This window comes from Ictalurus punctatus, chromosome 16, assembly GCF_001660625.3.
Source record: "Ictalurus punctatus breed USDA103 chromosome 16, Coco_2.0, whole genome shotgun sequence".
NCBI lineage: Eukaryota > Metazoa > Chordata > Actinopteri > Siluriformes > Ictaluridae > Ictalurus > Ictalurus punctatus.
The window spans coordinates 19546-45657 of record NC_030431.2 but is presented as its reverse complement, the minus strand read 5'-3'; the positions used below and the strand labels follow the sequence as shown (position 1 = coordinate 45657).

Genomic DNA, 26112 nt, shown 5'->3' with positions numbered 1-26112 from the left:
TTAATATAAATCCATAAAATATCCATAATCAGATAGGACAATCTGACAAAGTACGTCAGCCTTCAACTGCAAACTGCTCTGGATAGAATTCGCAGAAGTGCAGAAAATCCGGCTCGAAATTTTCTACACTTGAAAATCTAAATCAATCGGAAGGCTACATCCCGATATTTCTGAAAAACTACCAAAAAAGGCAAAACACGGGATCCAGCGTCCTTTTCTCAGACCCATTACTAACGGCTCAAACGACGTACACTCATCTAGCTCTCTCAGACATTCCCCTAATGTGAAGGAAGGTAAAGCAGGAAACACAATTACACTGGGGTTTCATCACACCTGCACAAGGCAACCCTACAGCACGAGTCGAGTGTAAAAGACAGTAAGAAACTGTACTACAGCTGCCGTTGTGTCAAAACAGTAAGAGCAGCGCTGGGCTCAGCGGTTAAGGTTCTGGACAGGAGGGTCGTGAGTTCATATCCGGATCCGTGGTATTGGATAACAGTGCCTGCCAGATGAATGAATTTAAGTCAAGTGGGTTTTGAGTGTCGTTCCTCTGTATAGCGTGTATAATGTATGAATGAAAGGTCATTTCACAAGATAACGGTGCAACACATAACAGTACACAAGACTACGTACAGTATGAGACGAGTGCAAGACAATAAATATACAAGACACAGTAAATAAAAAAAGACATGGACACTGTTCCGTGGTGTAGCAGTAAATAAGGGTACGTAAAGGTAAATAATGGTATAAAAACATGTAAATGACTGAGAAATTAAAGCTTTGTCTCAAATCGGAGTGTTTTGAATGGAAATGTGTTTTTTTTTAAAAAACAGAAAAAAAAGAAGTAAATATTTAAAAAACACATAAAACCTCGCTTACTGCATTTCAGGTGAGCATCTCTGCGATAACATGTTAGTGATGCTGAAGACAAAGTGAAACTGTGGACCAAATCTGGCATCTCAGTCATCATCGAGTCTCAGACTAAAGTCAGTTCAGGATTCAAATAAACCTCTGTTCCACTTGCTGCATTCAAGTTACTGTACTTCTAATTACTGTATAAAATATTCTGACAAATAAATAAATAAATAGATAGATAGATAGATAGATAGATAGATAAATAAATAAATAAACAAACAAATAAATCCCCCACGTGCTACAAATCATTTGTCACACCAGTTTCGCTTGCCTTGATATTTTTAAAGGCTTTAAGACACACGAGATCCCGGTTCGTACAGCGCACCTTAGCTTCAAAAGCTAATTCGACTTAGCAGGCTTGCTAACCTTACTGCTCATACGTAGTAGCAATGCTAATGCATTAGCATAGCTGAGCTAGCTAACCAGCTGTTAGCATGAATTTAAAAATACCTTAAAAGCACTTTTAAAGGGACCGAGCAGTCGGCAAAGACAACGTGGGCAATGCTTGGAAATTATTTAGCTTTGTTAAATGTTTAATAATAATAATCATAATAATCATAATAAAATATAGTAGTATTTGGATAGCCTTAGCTAATTAGCTGTAGAGCTACATTATTGGCTCTTACCTTGAGACTCCAGCTGCCCGTGGTTGCTCGGCTTGTTGAACCGTGTAGGACTCGGAAAGACACCGAAACCTAACCGCTGCTACATACAAGGCGCTAGATTTTTAAAGATGTCCACTTTTTTCCTGAATCGACTTAACTCGGAGTTAAGACGCAACACCGCGACTTGTCGTCCTACTTTTGCCTGTAATCCATCTACAAGCGGGGAAACGAGGCTAAGAGCTAAGAGCTGGGGTTAGCAGTGAAGACCCCCCCCGGCTGTGGAGCTCCCCGGAGTCCAGCGGTGAGACCGCAGCATAACCAGTGGCGGCTGTACTGAAGCAGGCGAGTACTTGAGCTCCGGAGCGGTGTGTGTGTGTGTGTGTGAGAGAGAGAGAGAGAGAGAGAGAGAGAGAGAGAGAGAGAGACTGTGTATAGTCCGTAACGTTACACACTCGTCCGTATTTTGCCAGGCTCAACCGCATTCCTCCCTCTATTGCACAATGAGCCGCTATAATTTATTCATGAGCTCATGGGGATGGAGGTTTTTCTCTCTCTCTCTCTCTGTCAGAAGAAAAGAGAAGCAGTTTTTTTTGTCACTCACCCCCTCATCATCTTCATCACCGCCCTCCCCGGGCTGAACTTCCCCTACGCTGCTCTTCAGGCCAGATTAACAGATCAGCACATCGAGCGAGTGACAATCGCGCAGTTTTGACTATCGCTCGGTGACATGGGATCTGTCCCAAACCGCGCGCTAAGACACTAAAGAGTCTGTCAAAGACGCGCAACCAACACTGACTGTTTAGTAAGCGAGCACATGTTAGTACCTAAGATTAAGTGCACTATTTATTTCAGTAGTATGCGGTTTTGGATGTAACCCGTATACTATTATGTACCGTAAACGCAATTTGACATGTGGCCTAAGTGTTTAGTACAGTGGTATGCGTGCTTTTTTTGTTTTTCTTCTTCTTTTGCTTTTGTTTGTTTGTTTTTATTTACATATCACCAGTAATTTATATGTAATAACTCCATATGGCAAATCTTTGGAGAAATAAAACTGAATATATGTAAACATTTAGTACATTTTAATATTATTTAAACAATTTCATAATAATTAAATGAAAAAGTTAAAATTTTAATTTAAATCAAAATGTTTATGGGATTTTAGGCAATACAGCACATATTTAAATATGAAACTACTATTTATACTACTAATATTATTATTATTGTTGTTGATTATTATTGTTGTTGTTGTTGATAATAATAATAATTATTATTATTATATTATGTAATAATTATTTTTATTGGATCTCTTAACAAATTGCAGATATTTCCATTAATAACAAAAAACAACAACAATAATAATAATAATTATTATTATTGTTGTTGTTGTTTTTTGTTATTAATGGAAATATCTGCAGTTTGTTAAGAGATCCAATAATTCTGGGATTCCCCTAGTAAATAGAAATCCACATCAATATTTTCAAGCTTTACAAATATACAGTGGTGAAACAAATAAACTACAGTCTCTAGACATGCTCTGCTCTAAAATGTCAAATTTATATGAATATTCAAATGTTTTATTTTATAAAAAAAATTTTAGCCCGGCATTTTTTATTATTTTTTGCAGAATTTTTTAATGACGCTTGATTCTTTCCTTTTTGCGTGCACTATAATCAACATTATAGAATTAGACCACAGGTGGTACTGTATGTACAGTATATTTTATGGAACCTAACAAGTTTAGGTTAAAAATGGCCATTGTTTTTGCACAAAATGGATAATTTTATATTATGATAATTAGGTATAATGTACCTGTTTTTTATTGAACATAATTTATATAATGTTTTATGACATTTTTGTACGGCTACAAAGTGCATCTATATGTTAGGTGAACCTGATAAAGTGGCCCATGAGTGTATGTGGCATATTATTTTGACATTGTATTTAGTAAGATACTATGCAATTTACATTAGTACAATAAAATGTGCTCTTAGAGTTAGCCTAAATATACTCTTTAGAGTAACATGGTGTGATTTGAGCTGCCGTCCTAATCTGCATCTAGCAAATGGTCCATTTTTTTGCAGAGCAAAATACAAAAAAATTGTATGTTTACACAACATAGATCAAGTACAAAATTCACTCACTGCCAGTTGATTTTGTATATATGCTCTTTGGACAGTTTTAACAGGTAGCTTCATTATCCAGACAGTAACATGTCCAGACAAGCGATATAAGTGCATTAGGTGCAGCAGAATCACTGCTAGGAAGAAATCAGCCACAAACAAAACAAAACAAAACAAAAAAACAGCTATAATGCCAGCAGTGATGCTGTGGTCAGAACAAGGGGTTAGAGGATGATTAAGATAGAATGTGGCTAAAAATATACTTGTCACTACTGTGCTGCGAATAATCCACAGTCACATAATATCTGGTCAGTGGTGGTCTTATGGCAGTCATTTCCTATGATAAATGTGTTAGTGGTGGGGCTACAAGCAACATAATAACTTCAGTCAGTAGTTGTGCAATTCAACTGGCAACTGAGTTATAATTCAATTTGTATAATTAATACACAACTGATACTTAGTACCTATAATAATTTGTGTAATTGATTGACCTTACTAAAGTGGTGTTATCCAAGTAACATTATTGTGATGGGGAGGACAATAATCCATTTATTTCAATAATTACATCAAACTCTATAGGTCATAGCCTAGATGGAAATTTTGTATGAAGCAAATCAATGGATTCTAATTTGAATTTGGCAAGAGATAGAAGTGGTCTGGGCCATTCAATCCACAAATGCAGAGGTCAAAGGTCAGCTCTTCCAAACAATATAAGGATTAGGTTAAATTCCTTGTAATGGAATTTACATTAATTACTTGCCTACATGAACCAACCTGATTCATTACAACCTAAGGTTTACACTGTATAACAAAAAGCCCTGGTGTTTTTTTTAGGTTCCCATGTATGCACATGAATTTGCTCTTTAATTTGTCTTTAATTTTAGTCATTATTTATAAGAATACATAGGTCATTGCATTAATTAAAATGAATTGCTGTGTATGTCCATATAAATTATTTACAACCCTATTTTATTATTGATGTTATTACATCATCTTACCATATTGCGTTATATAGTATGTACTTAATGACATGGCTATGAGTCTTCTGGAGTTGATCTAGCTTTAATTTAAAGTGTCTGGATAATGAAACAAGAGTTCATTAGTTCTCACGAATGTGTTCTTTCTAGATAAACAGAAAGGAGTTTGGGAGCTCTTGGAAACTGTGTGAACAGATGTTGCTCAGTTTAGGAGTAGCCAGCAGCACTGTCTGCTACTGGCAGCGTCAAGTTAAAAGACTAAAAGAAGTATTTTGGGGAGACATTAAAATTTTGCTTATGAGGACATGACAGATGCTAGTCCAAAAAATCTGATATTATAAAATACACAGATACTGTCAGTCAGATGTTTTGAAATATGTTCTATTAAAGCGTAAAGCTTTTTGTCCTTAGACAAAATAAAAAAGACATGTCAATGAAATATAGAAAAGACCTACGTTTATTTAGAGTCTTAATTACTGGCCATTCTCAGATCTAATAGGTCTCTAAATGAGTGATTTATTAGTCTATAAATAAAGGACTCCTCGGTACTAGTATTAATGGTAAAGCTTTACATAGCAGATCCCATTAAAAAGTAATGTTAACACATATGACACATTAATTGACGTGAACAAACCATGTAATTCATTAATACACTCTAAGTAATATTGACAAAGTAACTTACACTTGTATTAATTGTTACTTCTTCTTTTTTTTTAAATGATAAGCTAAAACAGCCAAATAGTCCATCCATCCATCCATTTTCCATACAGATTATCCTACACAGGGTCGTGGGGGAGCCTGCAGCCTATCCCAGGGAACTTGTTGCATCCTGGATGGGGTGCCAACCATCTCAGGGCACAATCGCGCACACACTCAGGGTTTGGAAATGCCAATCAGCCTACAACACATGTCTTTGGACTGGGGGGAGGAAAGTGGAGTACCCCGAGGAAACTCTCCAAGCACGGGGAGAACATGCAAAATCCACACACACACAGCGGAGGCAGGATTCGAACCGCTAACCCTGGAGGTGCGAGGCAAATGTGCTGCCATATAGTCACCATCTTCATTAACCAATGTTTATACCACTAATAATTTAGAACTGAGGGTGAAAACCAATAATTATATCAGAGTTCATGACGTTAGGAGCATTTAGAAGCATTCATTGTTGGAGCTGGAGTCTATCCTGGGAACATACACTGGGTGTGAGGTGAGAATACATCTTGGCTGGAATATTTATATATTGCATGGTACCATGCACAAACTTTCACACAATAATTCACACAATAGTTTTTGGGAGGAAGTGGGAGGAAACCTGAGAACCCAGAGGATAACCAGGGAAGAACATGTGAAACAGTGCGTAGACAGTAACCTGAGCTCAGGTTCAGCTACAAGCTGTTCCTCCATATTTAGGAACATGCTCTAATTTAATTTTTTTGCTAATTTATGTGAATTTGTATTTAATCACAAATTGATTAAACAGTAGTCAATTCAGGTCAGTTAATACATGGAACTTTGTATGCTAAAATTCCTTGTCGTTTATTAATGCTGAAGTTAATGGCTTGTTATTGTTTACAAATGCAGTAATAATGCGAGTCAATGAAACCTTAAGAAATATTGTTAAGGGTATGGATCTGTGAAACAAGCTTCAGGGTCCCTGGTTTGATCTTGAGCTCGCTTTCGAACATTTTCCCTGTGTCTGTGTGGGTTTCCTCCAGATTCTCCAGTTTCCTCCTACCTCCCAAAACATGCCTTTCCCATATACATTTAAGCCAATGTCACGTTAGTCACTGTTCTTATTGAAACACAGCCAGCTAAGCCATCTTTGTGACTGAAGCTCTTGCTATCTCCCTCAAATAATGAACTCTTTTTCAAAGTCACTTAGATCTTTTCCTCTTGCTATCTTGGTTGAAAGTTGAGGTCCTCAGCATATTTATATATCCCACATATTATTGTAGGATATGAATTACTGCCAATCATTTTATCATGTGGCTAATTAGAGCTAGGAGTGGGGCAGTTTTTAATTCATTACAATTCTTAACTCATTTCTATCTCTTCATGGCTCATTTTAGGTTATTTTATTTCTCATTTTAGAGTATTTCAAATGAGCCCATTGCTTGAATTCGCCTCTCGGTATATGTTTATGCATGTTATACGCTTCTAAAAATACTTATTCAGCCGTTAGACAACATCAGGCACACCTCTTTAAGTCAATTATGTCTTCATGTTCCTTTGTTTGTCAATCCCTCACTCTATTGCTGAAGTGTAATTGATATTCCTTCCTTGTTCTATCTTGTTAAGATCTCACAGGGCAATGCCATATCTGCAGAAAAAGAGGAAAAGAACTGCCCTTAAGACACTGAGTCAATAAAACAGACACTTTACCATGCCAAGAGGGAATGGATTACACCACTGCATCTCAGAGCTGGGAGGAGAGGTGTAAGATGGATGGATAATCTGGATAATACGGAATAATTTATAGCAACATATGTATTACATTTGAGCGATTTTGTTTTAAATGATGGGGTGCATATGAGGCAGAAAGGAGCTGTGGTTATAGAAGGAATGAGCTAGAATGTTGTTGTTTCCTTTTGTCGTCCCCCTGTTTGGGAATGGTACGCTCCATGCCGATGGCAAGAACATATCATGGGAATTATCCAGCAGAGAGAGACAGCAGGAGGGAGGGAGGGAGAGATAGAGGGAGAAAGAGAGGGAGGGAGAGAGAGAGAGAGAGACGGAGAGAGGGAGAGAGAGAGAGAGAGAGAGACGGAGAGAGAGAGAGAGAGAGAGAGAGAGAGAGAGAGAGAGAGAGAGGCTAGACTGAAGCTGCTGAGAAAAGAACAATAGATCTGCAGTCTTGATCAGCGTGACTGAATGCGACTCTAGAGGTTTGGAACCAGACAAGTGCTGTAGGGAGTGAGCTCTTTGTCAGAGGTGCAGGGAACAAAAGGAGTCAGCTGGCCAAGTAATGAGAGAACAAATTAGAGCCCGTCAAATCATAACATCCTCACAAACAATATCGATTTTTCATCCATTCAATTAGTTAATTAGATTATCAGACTAGACCTCACCTAACATTAAGGGAAACAAATCGAGTTTGATGCATGTTCCACAGGTCAGCGAGACAAGGGAGACTGAGAGCTACAGAATAAAAAGCAACCATTGAAAACATTACCATTGTATTATGCTTTGTGCGTAAGATCAGTCACTTAAAAGTGCCTGCATGACTGTGTGAGGCCAGTGCAGCAAAGGCAGGAGGGATGGGGGGGATAAGTCAGACTTATGCTCAGCAGCTCCCTGTTGCCCTGGAAACAGGTGCTGAGATTCTTTGCCTTTTTTCCCCATCTTTTTCTCCTCGCTATCGATGTCAGTGCCACCTCCCACAGCCTCCCTTCCCCCACGACCTGCCGCATCCCCCCCTTCTCCTTCCCCATTCCCATCTACTGCAGTCATTTAACAATGTCACAGGACAGAACAACCCCCCCTCCACCCCCGCCACCAATATCCCCCCCCCCCCCCCCCCCCGGATGGAAAGCCCGCCATATCAGGGTCAAGCGGCAACCAGCTATTGCTTGCAAAAAGTGCTGGGGGATTTCATCCACTGCTCTCACCCCTGGCCCAGGCCATTCTAGTAGGTTAAAGCGAAAGGATATAGACAAAGACGAATATGAGAGAAAAGAAGCACATTCCTGCCTTTTTTCCTATTCCAGCAGTGTACAGCTGTCAAATACACATGCATGATCTGCACCGGAGTGATGGATGAATTTGTTGATAGTGCAGCTGTATTTTTTATTCTCTAATGGAGGAGATTTATCTGCTGTTTAGACCACATTTCTCAATCTGATGCCCAAAAATGAAGCATGGTTCTTAGAACACATGGAGCAAGCTCACGAAGAACAGGAACTGGAGTATTTGATTTCATTTTCTGGCCTTTTAGAGTCAACAGTGCTTTTTGGAGGGGCCGTGCTCTGCATTCCATTGTAGTGACTTCTCCCTGGCCTGGAGAGGAACATTCCCGGGAAGTGGCTAACAGCAATGAAAAAAAAAGGGGAGGGGTGATGTTGGGGCCGGAAGGTGGGCTTTGGATGGCTGGATCAGGAAGAGAGAGTTGTTCTCTCCCACCTTCTCTGAGCCAGTGCCATAACAACACTGTAGCACTGAAAACAGGGCTTGTGCAATAAAATGCACAAAATCATGTAGACAAAAACAATTTATATTACAAATGATCTCTTTTCAAAGCCTAGCAGTGCACATATGAGCCTGGTTCATCATTTCAGACAGTTGTGTTCATACTAGATGTATAAGAAGTCACCTAGCAGGGGTGGGAAGAGCTTGTTGTGCAAGCCTGCGGATAACAGTGGCGTAACTCAGACGGACGTTAACAGCCACATCATTCGGAGTAACAGCGACTGAAGCAGGCATTCTGTCCCACTCAATCACACCATGGCACTCCTAATTAGGATAAAAAGAGCCAAGGCTCCAGAGAAAGTATGTCACCTCTCTCATTGAAATAGGAAGTGTTGTGATTCCTGTTGGCCGCATGCTGGTGTAGTAAACACTGTCGGAGTGAAAGATGTTCACTGTTAACAGGCAACACCGACTCAGACACTTAAGAGTAACAGAAACCTAAATTAATAACAACAGGAACTATAATAAAACAGTAAACAGAGGTGATCTGTAGTCTAATTTAATCATTACTTTTGGCTTGAGCAGCATGGATAAGACACAGGCTTAAGATAAGAGTCCAATCATGTGATAGTGTAGAAGAAAGTGAGGGGGGAGAAGACAAAAAAAACACACATACCCTCAGGGTAGAAGCATCTGAATCAAACAGGGAGAGCTTTTCACATTTAAAGTGGTCTGTTGTTCTGGTTGCCAGAGGTGATTCTCTATGAATGGTGTCCTGCAGAGGGGGTCAGAGGACTTCGGTCGATGAGTCAGAGAGGACAGATCTGCATTGTCAGTGAGAGTTTATAACATTGGCAATGTTGGACTGTACCTAAAAGGGGAAAAAAGATTATAAAATCAAACTTAAAAAAAAAAAAATGCAGTGCCGCAGAGATTAACCATTGGCTATCAGGTACTGTTGGTACCTGAAGCATATTATTAGTTGTGGTCATGATTAGCTGAGGTTGTTTGGGGGGGTTTTTTTGGTTAAAAACAAAGATGTCACTGTTTTTAACTAATAGTTAATAGTTACACAACGTTTGAAACTGAGCGTGCAGCAGTATTTTATCAGTATTGACTTGAGTGGTAGCACCATCTGTTGGTAGAATTACACTTAAAGCAGATGGTTCTGTTGTACAATCCTGCCCTGTACACCTTAGCCTTTTCCTTGTTCTAAAACCATTTCCAGGTTTGATCACTCTCTCTCTCCGTCTCTCTCTCCTTCCTTTTTTTTTAATTTTTTTTTATACACTTTCTACTGCATTATGGGAAGGTGTATAGAAATCATCAGCCAACACTATAAGGAGGTTGTAGGATCTATCAAACTAGCCTGACTAACATATAATCGATCAAATTAGCCTGATTTACACCCAGATAAACTGAAGACAGTTCTGAAAGTAGTGTGATGTCATTTAGTGCGATTAAACTTTGAAACTTAATGACAAACTCTGACACTAACCATCAATGGTGGAAACAGTACACGACACACCGAAGTAATAATTCACTTGAGCAAAAGTAAAAAACAGTGACCAAAAATGGACTCAAGTAAAGTCTAAAACTACTGGTGAGTAGTTACATTATAAAGTACTGAATAAGTAATTAATCATTAAGTAATTAATAAGTAATTACTTTAATTTTAAAATTACTTCTACATTTACAGTTATGGCATTTTGCAGACACCCTTATCCAGAGGGACTTACAAAAGCGCTTTGAATACCATCAGTCTAAAAAAAAACTCTGTTGCGGAGGTAATATAGTAAGAAAAGTGCACAGACAACACAAGATTTCTTTATTTTTTTAAATAAAGTGCTAATTTAAGTACTTCAAGAAAATATATGTCTTTAGTCATAGTTTGAATTCTCCCGGTGACTCAGCTATTCAGACATTTGGGGGAGTTCATTCCACCACCTAGGTGTCAGAACAGAGAAGAGTCTTGATGCATGCCTTTTTTGTACCCTAAGAGATGGTGAAACAGTTAAGCAATACAAAGCTAGCTAAACAGCTCATGTTAATCATACTATGTTTCAAGCTACATAGGTATCTATCTAGCAATGATGGAAAACCCAGTGTTGCCTATAGGCCGTAGCAGCACTTAGATATATTTAACACAACTGGCACTTGCTACCAAACTTCAAAATAACATGTTACCTTTCATACTGTAAAACATCAGAATATCTTGCTAGCTACAATATATAGCCAAACTTTTGTGCAAACTTGTTCATCGCACCAAAATTTCCACAGCCACCCTCTAAGATCTAGTGGAAGGCTTTTCCAGAAGAGTGGAGTTTATTATAACAACAAAAGGGGACTAAATCTGGAACGGGATGTTCAGTAAGCACATATGGGTATTACTCGAGTTTTAAAAAAAAGTCTTCAGTAATTATTTTGTATGTCTACATTTGACACAACAAATCTGTAACTGTGTGCATGAATAAAAAGGGTTTTGGTTTATTAAGTATTAATATTTAGACTTTATTATGGTTGCGATACATGCCACTCGAAAGTTTTGAACATATAGATTTCTTTAATTCTTTAAAGAATTCTTAAAAAAAAAGTGTGTTCCATGAAATCCTTAAATCTTAGTATTTATGAACGTGTTTGCCTGAAGACAAAATTTACACCAATCATCCTGTTCAAAATGTTACCCCCCCCCGGATCTTAATGTATCGTGTTACCTTCTTGAGCATCAGTGAATGTTTGCACCTTTTCTAAAAGTTGTGTACGAGTCCCTCAGTTGTCCTCAGTATGAAAAGATGGACCTCGAAATCATATAGCCGCTGTTGGAAAGGGCTGAAATATGTAGAAGATGCTGGAAAACCAAAGAATCTGAGGAAGCTCAGATCTTTCAATGTATGCACCAAGATGCTGGAGATCTACTACCAGTCTGTGGTTGGGAGCGCCATCTGTTATACTGTGGGGTTACGGGGAGCAGCATCAATGTCAGAGATGCCAGCAGAATAAATAATCTCATTTGCAAGGCCAAAACTATCATTGGACAAAACCTGGAGAGGTTTGAGTCAGTAGGAGATCACTGAACAAACTGCTGTCCAGACACACAGTATTAATAATCGGGCCTATGTAAACTTCTGAACTGGTTCCTTTGTGTAAATTCAGTTATTATCATGTCTTGTGGACTATATGTAAACATCTGTTATGTGAAATAGCTTCTTCAGGGCAGTACTGAATAAACAAAACCCAAAATGACATTTTTATCATCCCTCTTTTTTATTTAAAAACAATTATTTACATTTTGCTGATTCTGCAAGGCGTATACAAGCTTATGACCTCAGCTGTATAAAACATTAAACCACATTAATATTTGGGATGCTTTAAATACTGTATTAGTTGCATCAGATCTCTCAGATAAAGTCATGCTTTTTTTGGATGGTATGTTGTGCAACCATTTCGATGAACCTGCTTTATTTCTTATAGAGATGTTCACTGTCATTTCCTTCTATTTGTGCAATACAAGACAGACTCCATTAGTTTTTGTTGTTTTTTTAACCGTTAATAGGTTACTTTCTATAATAACATATGTTTCTCAGCCACAAGTGTATCAAGTGCAGCCTCAATACTGCTACGCAGGTTATAGTAAAAACTGAAACTGGGCAATGATAAAATGCTTGTACAATTGCAAAGTGACCAACAAGCATATGTTTGTCAGATAAAGTGTCCAGTAAGAGAATACACAGTGTTTAAACCCTGCATCTGATACACTTATAGCAGAGCAACACTGATGGACAGGGTAGAGAGATCTGATAAACTGTATGGAAACAGATGGACTACAGTGTAAGAATATTACACAGTGTGAAATTTTAAACACAGCCAGTGTTATTTGAGGGCCACGCCCACTGATAAGAGTCAATGCGGAAGTTTCAACATAACTATAAAGGCATTCTTGAAAAAAAAAGTTGGATCACTGTACTCTCATGGCCAAAGCCACCTGAATTTCAGTTTAGGAAACGTTCTGAAAAGCATTTCTTCTGCCAGCCACAGATGCCTGCTTTCGTTTGAAAAATCACTTCTGGAGGTAAACTCACAATAAGCTTCATATTAAATAGATACAATACAACAAGAGCTTTTTGCAATTATGATTAGACTGATTGATCTAATGTTTGTGAATTACAGAACTGAGATTTTGTATATTATATGTACTTTAAAAATAAATTGTTAAAAAACAAACTTATTCAAAACGCAAAAAAATAAACAAAACGTTTATGCAAAAAGTTTCTATTTTAGGAAAAGAAAAAAAAGATGTCGCAAGAGTGATTAGTAATAAAGTGTACATGTAAAGTTTAGCAAACAGACAAAGCAGCACAATTTCACTGTTGGTGTTTTTTTTTTAACCGTAAAACCCGGTATACACGCGCACACATGACTCTATCTACCGCGTCTACAATGCAATGTTGTTCTTCCGGCAATGTTTTTCACGGCAGAATTTCCTTGGTATGTTGTACTGATACACCGAGCTGCCGTTGGTGGAGTCGCGCTGTTTGATGATGCAAAACTTAGCACATTTGTTTACGTTTGTTCCAACAAGAACATTCTGTACTGAAATGATTTACCGTATTTGTATTTGGACGCTTCTTGTCGCGTGACCAAGCTAGGATAAGAGTCTTTTGTTTTGCTTTGGTAATTCCTTCATGTTCCTCTGACATTTTTTAAATTGTATTTTAAAATTGAATATCGCTTAGTTTTCACGTTGTACAAAAGAATTTAAAAAGAATTGAAAAAGTAAATGGTGTGTAAAACGACAGTCTTCGGTAGCGTGAGGCCCAATAGGAGGTAAAAAAAAAAAAAAAAAAAAAAAAAAGAGTCTTGTATTTCCTGTCGAGAAGTTTAGAAGACTAACATGAAGAAATTTATCATGGGATTTGTAGCTTTTTGTACCAATCACGGTCAAGCAAGATGTCACTGTAAGGTAAGCCCTGTGTCTGCGTGTGAGTGAGAGAGAGAGAGAGAGAGTAAAAACTGTAACTCTGTAGTCTACACTTTCACATTCGGTTTCTCAGCAGCTGTGTGTGTGTGTGTGTGTGTGTGTGTGTACGTACGTACGTACGTGTACGTGTATACAGAGCTCTCCAACAAACCGTGAGTAAATAACCTACAGAGCAATGTTCACTTTATACATGTGATTCTCAACAGATTTAATGTTTGCAGTGATCCTAACACACCAGCTATAAGTTATCTGAAGTCGAAGTAAAACCAGTTAAAACAGTTTCAACGTAATCGAAAGCTCAACGTTGACACATTGGTACTGCATGACACACACACACACACACACACACACACACACACACACACACACACACACACACAGTGAGTTTTAGTACATTTAATTTATTTGCCAAAGCATTGAAAAGAGTCAACCACGCATAAATCTCTCTCTCTCTCTCTCTCTCTCTCTCTCTCTCTCTCTATCTATCTATCTATCTATCTGTCGATGTATATCTATCTATCTATCTACAGCCCCAATTCTGAAAAAGTTGGGACAGTATGGACATAAAAACAAAGAGGGGTGGTTTGTAAATGTACTTAGGCAAGGTATTTCATGTTTTACCTAATCAACTGCATAGTTTTTTTTTTTTTTTTTTTTTTTAAAGACACATGTTTATTTTGAACTTGATGCATGCAACATGTTCCAAAAAATCTGGAACGGGGCAATTTAGGACTAATAGCGATGTGACAAGTTGAAATAAGAAAGTGATGTGAAACAGGTGAGGCAATCATCTAATCTTAGTATACAAGGAACCCGTTGGACTTCTGATCAGAAGATCAGATTATTGCCGCGTTGCCACCGCTGGGCCCTGGCTCAAGGCCCATAACCCTCAATTGCTCAGTTGTATTAAAATGAGATGGATCTAAGATGCTCTGGATAAGGGCGTCTGCCAAAATGCCGTCAGTGTAAAGCCGTCAATGTAGCATAGATATTACACACACACACACACACACACACACACACACACACACACACTGAAAGGCAGATAGGCAGCTACATTTTTGATTAAAATGTGTTCAAAAGTGTTTCAGGTTAGGTGTTTCATGCTGTTTCCTCCGATTAACAAACGTGGTAAACAGAAAAGTTCTAAAAGTTAATTAATTCAAACAAACAAACAATAAGAAAACCCTCTGTTGTGTGTCCTTTTATCTCCTCTCCTCCAAACATTTATGTCATTACAAGTTAGCAGCACTGTGAGTAGTAAGAGGAATTTTTGCCTTAGTTTTATATTCAACAGTATATTTCACTTCAGTAATGGTAGAACATTAAACAAAGCTGCAGTCCACGTGTCGTGAACTATGACGTTACTAATTAGAGGCCTAAATAAGTATTATATTGTCTGAAGTTTGAAATTACAGGAACTTCCAAGTGGTGCAACAGAAAAGCGTTCGCTTTATCATTGGCAGATCAAGAATTTGAACCCTGAAGATGCAACAGTCATCCATGGGTGTATGCGGAAGAGGGTAGATAACGCTTTCCTCCGAGTGTCTTACACTGCCCTGTGATGCAACATGTGCCGCAGTTTGAAAAGATGATTAGATTAAGAGGATTAGCTGGATGGTAGCTGTTGTATGATAGAGTGAGCTAGCTGGTGGGTGGGAACATGCCTGTGACCAAGTTGGGGAGAAAAATGTAGGGAAGAATATGAAATTGCATGGTCTTATATTTTAGGCTTTTGGGCTATTCTTTTGCCGTATATATTTCTTATGATATTGAAATTATTTACAAGAAATGACACAAACACATGTATGCTCACACACAGATGCAGATCACCTGGTGTATCTTGATGCTAGAAAAGTCAACTAACTATTGCCTAATAGTAAATACTGTCTTTTAAATGACACCAAAACTCACTGCTGTAAGACTTTTATGGGATGCCAGGTCTTAAAATCTTAATACCATTTGCAGTTGCACAATATATATATATATATATATATATATATATATATATATATATATATATATATATATATATATATATATATGTGTGTGTGTGTGTGTGTATATGTTTGAACTTGATGCATGTACATGGTGTGAATGCCATTACAACCTGAAAATGTTTTGTACTTATTCAGCACAAATTCATTAATTCATCTTCAGGTTCTCTGTGGTTTTGGAGCATACCCCTGGAACCCTGGAACACTTGAAGCTTTTGTGCCATAAATTCCATACACTTGTACTTTCATTTGATATTCTTATCAGGATTAATAGTTACAGAGTTATTTTCTAAATATTTACTTCTTCAGAAATAAATCCACTCGCACTCTCTTTCCCATCAGATGGCTAATAACAACAGTTCTCAAGTGAAGGAATGCCTCACACACTTCGACATGGCTGGGGAAAGCAAACCAGGATCGAGCCAAGACACAACGGATGGCTCTTCATCGAAACGAAAGTACAGCGAGTCCTCCAGTACTGAAGTCACTGACCCAAGGCAAAAACCAGGCACTGAGGCACAGGCCGGAGATACACAGTGTGAGGGAAAGCTGAATAAAGAACCTGAGTGCCACATGCAGCTGGACAAACTGTCTGCAGACAGGAATCACACAGTGCTTATAGATGTAAGAGCCTTAACATTAATATCAAATCATAAAAAGCCACAGACCAAGCTGTATTTGTTAAGCATTAGAATAGTAACTTGTGGTTTTTCATTTTTATACAGGACAGTAGTAGCTTAGCGACTTGATAAAGCGACAGGGACAAAAATATAACAATGTTCATGCAAGTCATTTTGTCTCAACAGATAAACGAATTTAATGCTGGCAGAATAGTTCCATATAAGGGAAAGCATCATTGGGACCACCTCCATGTGAAATTACCCCAATGTTATGTAAGTGTATTGTTTCAAACACTTTTAGGACTAAATATGTAAAGGGAGTTTCCATCACTGAAAATATATTTATGATGTTTTTTTTTATAGCCACTGAATACCATGGGGTCTCGCTGGGCAGCCATAGAGAAAGCTCTGAAAAAGCTTACAGATAAGGGTGTTTCAGTAGGAGATGTTGAGGTATTGTAATGTATGTACAACATAAATATATACAAAAGATTTATAGTGCAGTGTTAACACCTAAGTGTGTTCTGTTATTTCAGAGGGCCATTAAAACTTACAATCACTCCCACAGGAGGGACTGGAATTTCGATGCCCTTTCCTCATATGTTGCGGTCAGTGACTTGATAAGCTACTGGTTGTAGCCCAATGGTTGCTGTGGACAATTTGACAGCCCCCTCAATGGACAAAGATGAGCAGAGGGCCACAGCCAACCAGATATGATTTGGGTGTTGGATTGTCCCATTTGAGTTCCTAGTGATCTACAAATCAAAACTAACCAGCCAACAGCAGTCCTGTTTTCAGAAACAGACTCTGATGAAGGCTAGAGATCAGCACAATGCATGGTTAAAGATAACCTTTAGTTTCTAAGACTGGTTTATACTCAATGTTAATGGTGTGTATCCTGTGTTCATTTGGCACATTGATTGTTCGTTCATTCATCCTTTAGTAGCCGCTTTATCTTCGCCAAGGTCACCGTTGACCTGGAGTTTATCCCAGGAACACGACGTGGGCATACATCCTGGATGGAACGCCAGTTCATTGCAGGGTATCTATCATACACACACTGATTCACACCTGGGGTCATTTAGAGTAGCCAGTTCACCTACTTTGTAGGTGAGAGGAAACCCACATGGACATAACGAAATCTTGTGAAACTCAGGATTGAACCAAGGACCATGGAGCTGTGAGGTGGCGACACTGCAGGCTGCACCGCCAGTGCACACAGCGGTTGTGCACAGCCAAAAACAAAATTAACGTAACGTGCACATGTAGTGGAATAGCAATGTAAATGGTGAAGCAATGCACTGAACACTGTGGCATCAGTATAATGAAAGAAATAGACTCCGTTGTCACAACAAGATTGGTTTAATTGTACCCTCTACTGTACTATCTACATCCAGGGTGTATTCCCATACTCGAGATGCATGTTATAATAACCTCATCAACTCCAGCATTCTTTACTGTGTAGCTGTGCAGTGGAAGTGGTCAAAGAAGGTATCCCAGTGCTGGTAAATGAGCATCCCAGTAATACCGCTCTGCCTGATTTGCACTACCGTATCATTGTCACTGCTGGATGAAAATGGTCCACTAGCCACGTATCACCTGCTCAGCTGTGGTCCCTGGCTGTTGATAAATGGAAAAGAGAGGGACTGACTAATTGTGAAAAGCACCAGTTGGGCTACACTATACCTACAAAGCAACCAACTGATGTATTATAAAGAACAGTGATTCATTATTTATGAATTCATTCACCAGCAAGTGCCAAAGCTGGAGAACAATTTTCCCAATGTGATCTCAAAAATGGCCAAACTTGCACTGAAGTTGCCTGAGCTCATCCAACATGTAAGTACCTCTTTTACATTCTATTCACTAATGTAAAGATTACTCATTTTCCTGGCAAATACATTTTTGTTATTTCATTATTTTCGGCTGTTAGTTTATTTGTATGTTGTGCATGTGCGCAGCCCATCCCTTTGCTGAGGCAGAAGTGCAACCATGCCATAACGATGTCCCAGGAGCAGATCTCCTGCCTGCTGGCCAATGCGTTCTTCTGCACCTTTCCCCACAGAAATGCAACTCATCCCAACAGTGAATACGGCAATTTCCCCACCATCAACTTCAGCAGGTGTCACAGTTAATTCTACTTCACTTCCTTATATTGTATGTGTTTTTTTGTGTAGAAGCACTTTATTTGCAAAGGTGCTTCTCAATAAAGTACTCTCTCTATCATCCCCCCCCCCCCCCCTCTCTTTCAGAACTTTTTTTTTTTTTTTTTTTTTTTTTTTTACAAACTATACATTTGCTGCTGAAGTGCACTGCAACTTTTCTTTTTATTGGTGTCCCCCGCCCCCTCTCATTTTGGTCAATTGCCAGTTCCCACCCACTTGCTAGCTATTACATGACTAACCAGGGAGGATGAAGACTAGTATGTACTTCCTGTGATACATGTAAAGCCAACCAAATCTTTTCAATCTGCAGCGCGATCTGCCCTGTTCCACATACCTGAGCTCACAGATGCCCATGATTGGCTAGTGTCACTGTAATTGAGAGGGGAGAGAGAGTTATGCCATCCCTTTCACATTGACTTGAGGAGAACAAGAACTTGTTGGACCTGGGAGGCAGTAATGCCACCCACTGGGCCACCATGCTGCCTTTTATGGAACAAACTGACATAACTAACTAACTCGTATAAACTCAATATATTAGAATAAAAATAAATAAAAGTCTCCCTCTTTTACTACTAATAGTTATAAACAATGTTTAATTAGATTATTCCTAAATTTCACCAGACTCCTATCTTGTACAACTACTTTGATAAATATCTACTCATATTTCCCTATTTCGACTGCCCACGTTCGGGGTTGCCACAGCAGATCACCCATTTTGAATCTGGCACAAACCTAAATTTTGCACCAGATGCAATCCTCCTCATTTCCGGGCTTGGGACCAGCACTGAGAGTGCACTGGCTCATGCACCCCTCCAGTGTCTGGGGTAGGTTACCTCACCGGGAATCAAACCCAGACCACGGCAATGACTCAAATAGCCACTAGTCAGTGAAATATACAAGTTCTTATTGGCTGCATAGTGACACAGTGGACAGTGTTGCTGCCTCACAAATCCACGGTCCCCAGTTTGATCTTGAGTGTCATACGTTCACTTCTATAAACCTAAATCATGCATTCTACTTTTGTTCTTTGCACAGCCTGTTCGCTGAAAGGTCTCCACGGAAGTTTCAGAAGCTGAGAGCCCTTTTTCACTACTTCAACACTGTAACCAAAGAAGGTAATGAAGGCATATCAGCATATTGTTATTAAAATATTAAGTTGCTTTAACTGTCTAGAGACATGAACAGATGAGAAGCTTTAAGACTCGCACTCACTGTCATTCACTGGAGCTCCTCACTTCATTCGAACACGTCTTTCATGTCACATGAAATTGTAATGCTTACCGTGCATTTATGTTGTTCTGTTTTGTGGAATAGACTCCAAACCTGATGGACTGGTCACTTTTGAAAGAATTAGCATTAAACCATCTGAGTGCCCTGAATGGAATAAGTAAGTTACCTTCAGTCTGTTTGTGAAGTAAATGCAATCATACAGAGTGAGTTCTGACTAATTCAGTTCGACTTCTAGGCAGAAGGGAAATTTGACCAGCCTCCAGGTGTACTCGAAAGGCTGCATCGAGAAGGAAGGTAAAGGCATGCTGCAGGTTAGTCTTTCAAACTCAACTCCCAAGTTAGATTGTCCTGGTTACTGGCTATTTTAGGGATAATTATATTATAATGAAGAAGTACAGTAAGTGGACTGAGATGCGTTCACTTGAATTTAACCAGTTACCATAGTAACCAGCGAAACATCACCACAATCCTTTTCTACCTCACTCTGGAAAGGTGGATTTTGCTGCCAAGATGGTAGGTGGAGGAGTGCTCGGGCGAGGACTGGTGCAGGAAGAGATTCGCTTCATTCAGTGCCCTGAACTGATTGTGGCCAGGCTCTTCACAGAAAAACTGGCTGACAATGAATGTCTGAAGATCACAGGTAGGGACCAAGTCTAGTAAGCTAGTGGAGGTTTTCTGAGATGGTTTGGACATCTTAAAGGGCTTTCACACTTTCGGTTTAATCAGAAACTGAGCATGAAAAATTGTTAATGTGAAAGCTGTCGTGCAGACCAAGAAGTGCACCATGGTGACCCGAACCCGAGACTACATGTAGGAGGTGGTCTGAGTTCGATTGCACTGGAACTGACCCACGATTCCTGTGAATGTGAATGCAACTTGTACTCGGGTCCGCACTTGTTCAGGAAGTAAAGTAACGTGTGCGTGTGTTATAGCAGATGACATTGTTAGTTCCCACAACACACGTGTACTTAGGGAAAAATAGCATTAACCACAGAAATAATTATGCTCATCTGCATAACATTTTATTATGAATTCTAAGCTGAGCCTAAATTAGGGATGTCATGATATCAAAAATCTAGTAGTCGGTACCAATACCACCAAAATTACACGATACTGGATAGCAAAGTTGATACCACGGTTTGGTATAAAAATAAAATTTAAAACTCTCCTGGAGGACATCCTCCTCTGGCTGATAATGGCAAAGAGAGAGAGAGATATTTTAGTTATCAAACACTGTCTGACAATGACTAATAAAACAATGGAGGCTACAAATGCTAAGGTGTACTCCTATGCACGCACACACACACACATACACACCCTTTATACTCTGAATGCAAGCGTTAGTTTAAATTCACTGATATGGTGGCAGGTCAAAAAGATTTATTAAAAGCATGAACATTTGAATGAATATTAGTGACATTATGCTACATTTAGCTGACAGGACACAGGCTGAATGGCGATGCATGGTGTCCATTAGGAGGTAGTTTATAACACTGCAATGTGTTAGCGTCTTTAACAAATAACTGGCTATCGCTAACATTACATGGAGTTAGTTAACATACGTTAGCTGGTTTCACGGCTACAATGCAGCTGCCTCAAACAAACATAATATAGGACCGTCTTTCAGGGGCTTCGCCAAATTCCAGGTGTTTCCTCGCTTTGTCTGAAATGAATGATAGCATCGGTTTCACAGCCTCAATTATATTTTGTCATCCGCCTCAAATGCGAAGTATTTCCATATTTAACTCCTACCACATTTCCTCTCAACGAGTCAGGGCGGAGCTAAACTTGTCACCATCTTCTGTAGTTTTTCCCATGTGCTTGTAGGCATTCTTGTTCTTCTTTACCACATGTGGACCGACTAAAACACTAACACATATTTGCTGCCCCCTTCAGTTCCGGAAGAATTGCAACCTCAGTACCTTCATTACCAAGTGTACCCTTGCTACTGCAGAAAAACAAGCACCGTCACGTTTTAAGAATGTTGGTACCAACTTGGTACCGAAGCATCAGCTCTCGTGACATCCCTAGCCTGAATCAAGTGAAGAATGTATAACTCGAGGAGTATGAGGAACTCAAAGATAGAGGTAGTCTTAATGTTTGCAGCAACACAAGGATTTAGAGTAGCACACTTCACACAGCAGTGTCCTGAACATGTAAAGATAAAAGTAAAAAATATAGAAAATGCATCAGAGGAAGCACTAGTTTATTAGTTGGTAGTGAAAGACGTGTACAAGGATAACCCAATACGAGAGTTATCCAAAAACTGCAACTCTCAAAGCCAAATCCGAGCCCTCACATGCTGTCAGAATAAATGAATTACTCTCACTTCGAAAGTTTAAGGCAACACAGCATGTTAAGGACATTGTCATGATGGACACTATGTACAATGTGTGTTTGTTTCTCATATATATGTATGTATGTATGTATGTGTGTGTGTGTGTATATATATATATATATATATATATATATATATATATATATATATATATATAAAATGTGCGTATATATATGTATATGAGATAATTACACAAAAAAGTTGACAAAAGAAATTCCACAACTTTTAAATTTGTTCCCAGTGCTAAAAAAAACTATATAATAGAAATGCATTAAAACTTGAAAGACTTTTTAAAAAAAAATAATGACCACTGTTTCTTCAGGCGTCCAGATGTACAGCAATACCCATGGCTACAGCGATACCTTTGAGTGGCACAGCCCCCATACAGACCAAACCAAAAGGTAAAGACCTAAACAAGAAAATGTAAATGAGCTCACCTCGAGTAAACTGGAGATTTGGGAAGTGAACATTCAAGGCAATTTTACATGATTAACATTGCAGATGAATACTTTATTTGTAAATACATTTATTTTGATACTGTAATAATTATATAATTAGCAGCTGATATATTATCCAGCTCGGCTGTCTTTTATGCCTTAGTTACTGTGCGCTAAAAGTTTTAGCAGTTTCAGTAATGAAGCAAGTAAGAGTAGGTTTTAACCCAGTGGCTTTGTTATAGGGATGAATGGAAACGGCTTTACTGTCAGATTGTTGCCATTGACGCTTTGAGATTTGACGACCCAAGACAGCAGTTCACTGAGATAAGCATCAAACGAGAGCTACTCAAGGTCCGAATTCTCTCTGAAATATGAACAACTTTGTACCTTATATTGAGAGGGCTGAATTTTATTCTCTGTCCTTGTTTTTAAAAGGCGTACGTCGGCTTCAAGAGGGATAACGTTCCTACTGAATACACTTCTGCTATTGCTACTGGCAACTGGGGATGTGGAGCTTTTAAAGGTGATCCAATGCTCAAAGGTAATCAGCAGCACCTGCTCCACACGTCCTGCTATGCTGTATGGTGTATGTTAGAATATTTCAAAACCTAATCTTTCACTGGTCTGTAAAAGCTCTTATTCAGATGATGGCTGCAGCTGTGGCTCAGAGAGACTTGGCCTACTTCACCTTTGACAATGAGCAGCAGGCAGAGCACCTGCAGAGAATGCACAAGTTACTGAAGAGTCACAACATGACTGTGGGTGAGTAACACATGAGGAGCACATGAGTAGCACGAGTAGCACTGTAGTCAAACAGGACTATAGGACATTTATCCCACATTAACATACTGTTATAACATAGTGTTAAAGGTGTTCAGTATTTTATTACAGTAATCCCATAAAAGTCTTAATAAAAGTCTCTGTCCTTCCACAGGCAAGTTATACAATCTGCTGCAGGACTACTGTAAGCACTACAGTCTTCATCATCATCATCATCATCATCATCCTCATCAAGTGAAGAATGTGTTTGACTACATCAGGGAGAAGCTGGCTATTCGCTCCAGTCAGCTGTGAAAACCTGCTGCTCTTTTGAAGCAATACATTAAATCAATGCTATATTTCTCTTCGTGAAGAAACTGTAAATTGTGTTCAATTTTGGTTTCAGGGTTTATATTTAATCGCAGCAGAACACTTACAGTAAATGAAAATGGTGTCTTCGGTGTGACGCACTTTAGAAAAGTTTCAATGGGCTTTTCATTACCAAAAAAATTAAAATACAGGGTAGATATTTCTTTTAATAAGTAATTAATAAGTGTCAGTGTTTTTTGTTTTTGTTTTTTGGAAATTGAAATGAAAATCCTTTTAATTGCAACGTTGTAGTTTAAGAAAAGAACGAAATGAAAATGTCACTGACACCAAGATGCTTTTATTGAACAAGGTATGTCAAGAGACCAAAATAATATCCAATATTAAGAAAATAAATAAAATTCACTTTCACTTGTTTTTATTGTTTGACAATAAAAAGGATATTTAATTTTTCTCCCTGAGTGTTATGTTTTACCCCAGAGGACAGATAAGAAAATGCTTAAGAAGGATATAAATAACAAAGAGAAGGATTGAGAAGGATAAATAAATAACTGAAGAGGTATATACTCTGCTTTCCCTGAGAGCAGAGGTGAAAGTGGTTTAAGAGAATGAATGAAGTTCCGAGTTTATAACAACAGATGTTATTTCACAGACCATGACCTGAACAAACCATCAATTTTTCAATCTAATTTTACTTACATTTACATTTGTTCATTTAGCGGATCCTTTTATCCAAAGTGACTTACAACTGAGAAATACAAGCAAAGCGATATATCAAGCAGAGAACAATACAAGTAGTGCTATCATACAAGATCCATTAATTGAGTTCCAGAAGAAGCAAAGTGTGAAGAGTAGAGGTGTAAGTGCCAGAGTGGGGGTTGAGGGGTTGGTTAGGTGTTGACGGAAGAGGTGGGTCTTTAGCTGTTTTTTGAAGATGGTGAGAGATTCTGCGGTCCGGATTGAGATTGGAAGTTTATTTCACCACTGAGCAACAGCTAGTTTGAAGGTTCTCGAGAGGGACCTTGAGCCACACCGAGTAGGTGGTACTAAGCGTTGGTCGCTCATCGATTGCAGACTGCGTGAGGGAACGTAAGCCTTCAGGAGAGAGTTGAGGTAGGAGGGTGCTGTTCCAGACAAGTCTTGTAGGTGAGCATCAACGCCTTGAATTTGATACGGGCGGCTACAGGAAGCCAGTGGAGGGAGATGAAGAGGGGTGTGACATGGGTTCTCTTGGGCTGGTTGAAGACGAGGCGCGCTGCAGCATTCTGAATCATCTGAAGGGGTTTGATGGAGCTGCTGGGAGGCCCGAGAGTAGTGAGTTGCAGTAGTCCAGTTTTGAGATAACGAGAGCCTGGACTAGTAGTTGTGTAGCCTGTTAGATGATGTAGGTCTGATTTTCTTGATGTTGTACAGGATGAAACTACAGGACCGTGCAGTTGTTGAGATGTGGTCTGTAAAGGTCAAGCTGTCATCGAGAATCACATCTGGCTGTCCTGGTTGGCTTCAGTGTGGTTGAGCCGAGGTGTCCAGTGAGGTTGTGGTTGATTGATGGACAGGCTGGGATTACGAGAAGCTCAGATTTTGCCAGGTTGAGCTTAAGGTGGTGTTCCCTCATCCAGTCCGAGATGTCAGACAGGCGAGCAGAGATTTGTGCAGAGACGGATGGATCGTCAGGCTGGAAGGACAAATAGAGCTGGGTGTCGTCAGCATAGCAGTGGTATGAGAAGCCATGAGACTCAATCACCTGCCCCAGATATGTAGTGTAGGTAGAAAAGAGCAGTGGACCAGAACTGACCCCTGTGGAACGCCAGTTGTGAGTTGCTGAGTTTCAGAAATACCCTCCCTCCACGATAACTTGAAGGATCTGTCTGAGAGATAGGATTCCAGAGTGCAGAACCTTTCCGGTGATGTCTAGACTGGGAAGAGTTGACAGGAGGATCTGATGGTTCACGGTGTCGAAAGCAGCAGAGAGGTCGAGTAGGATGAGGAGAGATGATCTAGAGCTTGCTCTTGCTTGTTGTAAGGCTTCAGTGATGGAAAGCAGAGCAGTCTCCATGGAGTGATTGCTCTTGAAGCCAGACTGCTTGGTGTCCAGGAGGTTGTTCTGTGCGAGAAAAGTTTCGAGGTTTTTTGAGGTTTTATTTATTTATTTATTTAAAAATTATCATATTTATTTATTTATTTATTTATTTATTTATTTATTTATTTATTTTTATATTTTTTTATGGTTTCAGAGAGTTTTGGATGGTTTTTGGAGTGTTTTGAAGATTTTTGGAAGGCTTTGGAGTTGTTTTTTTTTAGAGAGTTTTTTTTAGGGTTTTGGTTGTTTTTTGGAGTGTTTCTGAGATTTTCAGAGGGTTTTTAAAAGTGTTTTTTAGGGTTTCGGAGGGTTTCAGAGGATTTTTGAAGTGTTTTGGAGATTTTCAGAGGGTTTTAAAGTTTTTTAGGGTTTCAGAGGGTTTTTGGAGTGTTTCGTTGAGTTTCGGAGGGTTTTTTAGGGTTTCAGAAGGTTTCGG

General features: G+C 39.0%; 2 protein-coding genes across 9 annotated transcripts in view; one reads left to right on the top strand and one right to left on the bottom strand.

The window, feature by feature from the left end:
- Positions 1-9442, bottom strand: part of zmiz2 (zinc finger, MIZ-type containing 2) — a 48054-nt gene extending 38612 nt beyond the window's left edge. For 2 of the 4 annotated variants that reach the window (XM_017488538.3, XM_047160696.2), the window contains exon 1: positions 1542-2101. The gene's annotated coding sequence lies outside the window, so the exon portion shown is untranslated. Of the gene's footprint in view, positions 1-1541; positions 2102-2121; positions 2252-9421 lie in introns of those variants that run through there. The other 2 variants (XM_047160698.2, XM_047160697.2) reach the window with 2 other exon arrangements.
- Positions 9443-12667: 3225 nt separating this feature from the next.
- Positions 12668-24050, top strand: LOC108277276 (poly(ADP-ribose) glycohydrolase). 5 transcript variants are annotated; one of them, XM_017489872.3, is made up of 17 exons: positions 12684-12814; positions 13930-14038; positions 16063-16344; positions 16527-16613; positions 16704-16793; positions 16877-16948; positions 18093-18179; positions 18302-18462; positions 19541-19620; positions 19820-19892; positions 19971-20046; positions 20228-20375; positions 22396-22474; positions 22753-22861; positions 22946-23051; positions 23144-23272; positions 23445-24050. In XM_017489872.3, the coding sequence occupies exons 3-17, from the start codon at positions 16063-16065 to the stop codon at positions 23582-23584; spliced, it is 1719 nt and encodes a 572-aa protein (XP_017345361.1). In that variant the 5' UTR covers positions 12684-12814; positions 13930-14038; the 3' UTR covers positions 23585-24050. The 5 variants fall into 5 exon arrangements, with proteins under 5 accessions (XP_017345360.1, XP_017345361.1, XP_017345358.1 ...); XM_017489870.3 differs by lacking the exon at positions 12684-12814 and adding an exon at positions 13174-13705; XM_017489871.3 differs by lacking the exon at positions 13930-14038 and having other exon boundaries at positions 12668-12814.
- Positions 24051-26112: the final 2062 nt, after the last annotated feature.

What these genes read in the sequence shown, in the direction of transcription:
- LOC108277276 (XM_017489869.3), top strand. Translation starts at nt 13,637, where the DNA reads ATGAAGAAATTTATCATGGGATTTGTAGCTTTTTGTACCAATCACGGT. An exon ending in ATCACACAGTGCTTATAGAT is followed by an intron (nt 16,345 to 16,526) that starts GTAAGAGCCTTA and finishes TTGTCTCAACAG; the next exon opens with ATAAACGAATTTAATGCTGG. An exon ending in CAACACTGTAACCAAAGAAG is followed by an intron (nt 19,621 to 19,819) that starts GTAATGAAGGCA and finishes TTTGTGGAATAG; the next exon opens with ACTCCAAACCTGATGGACTG.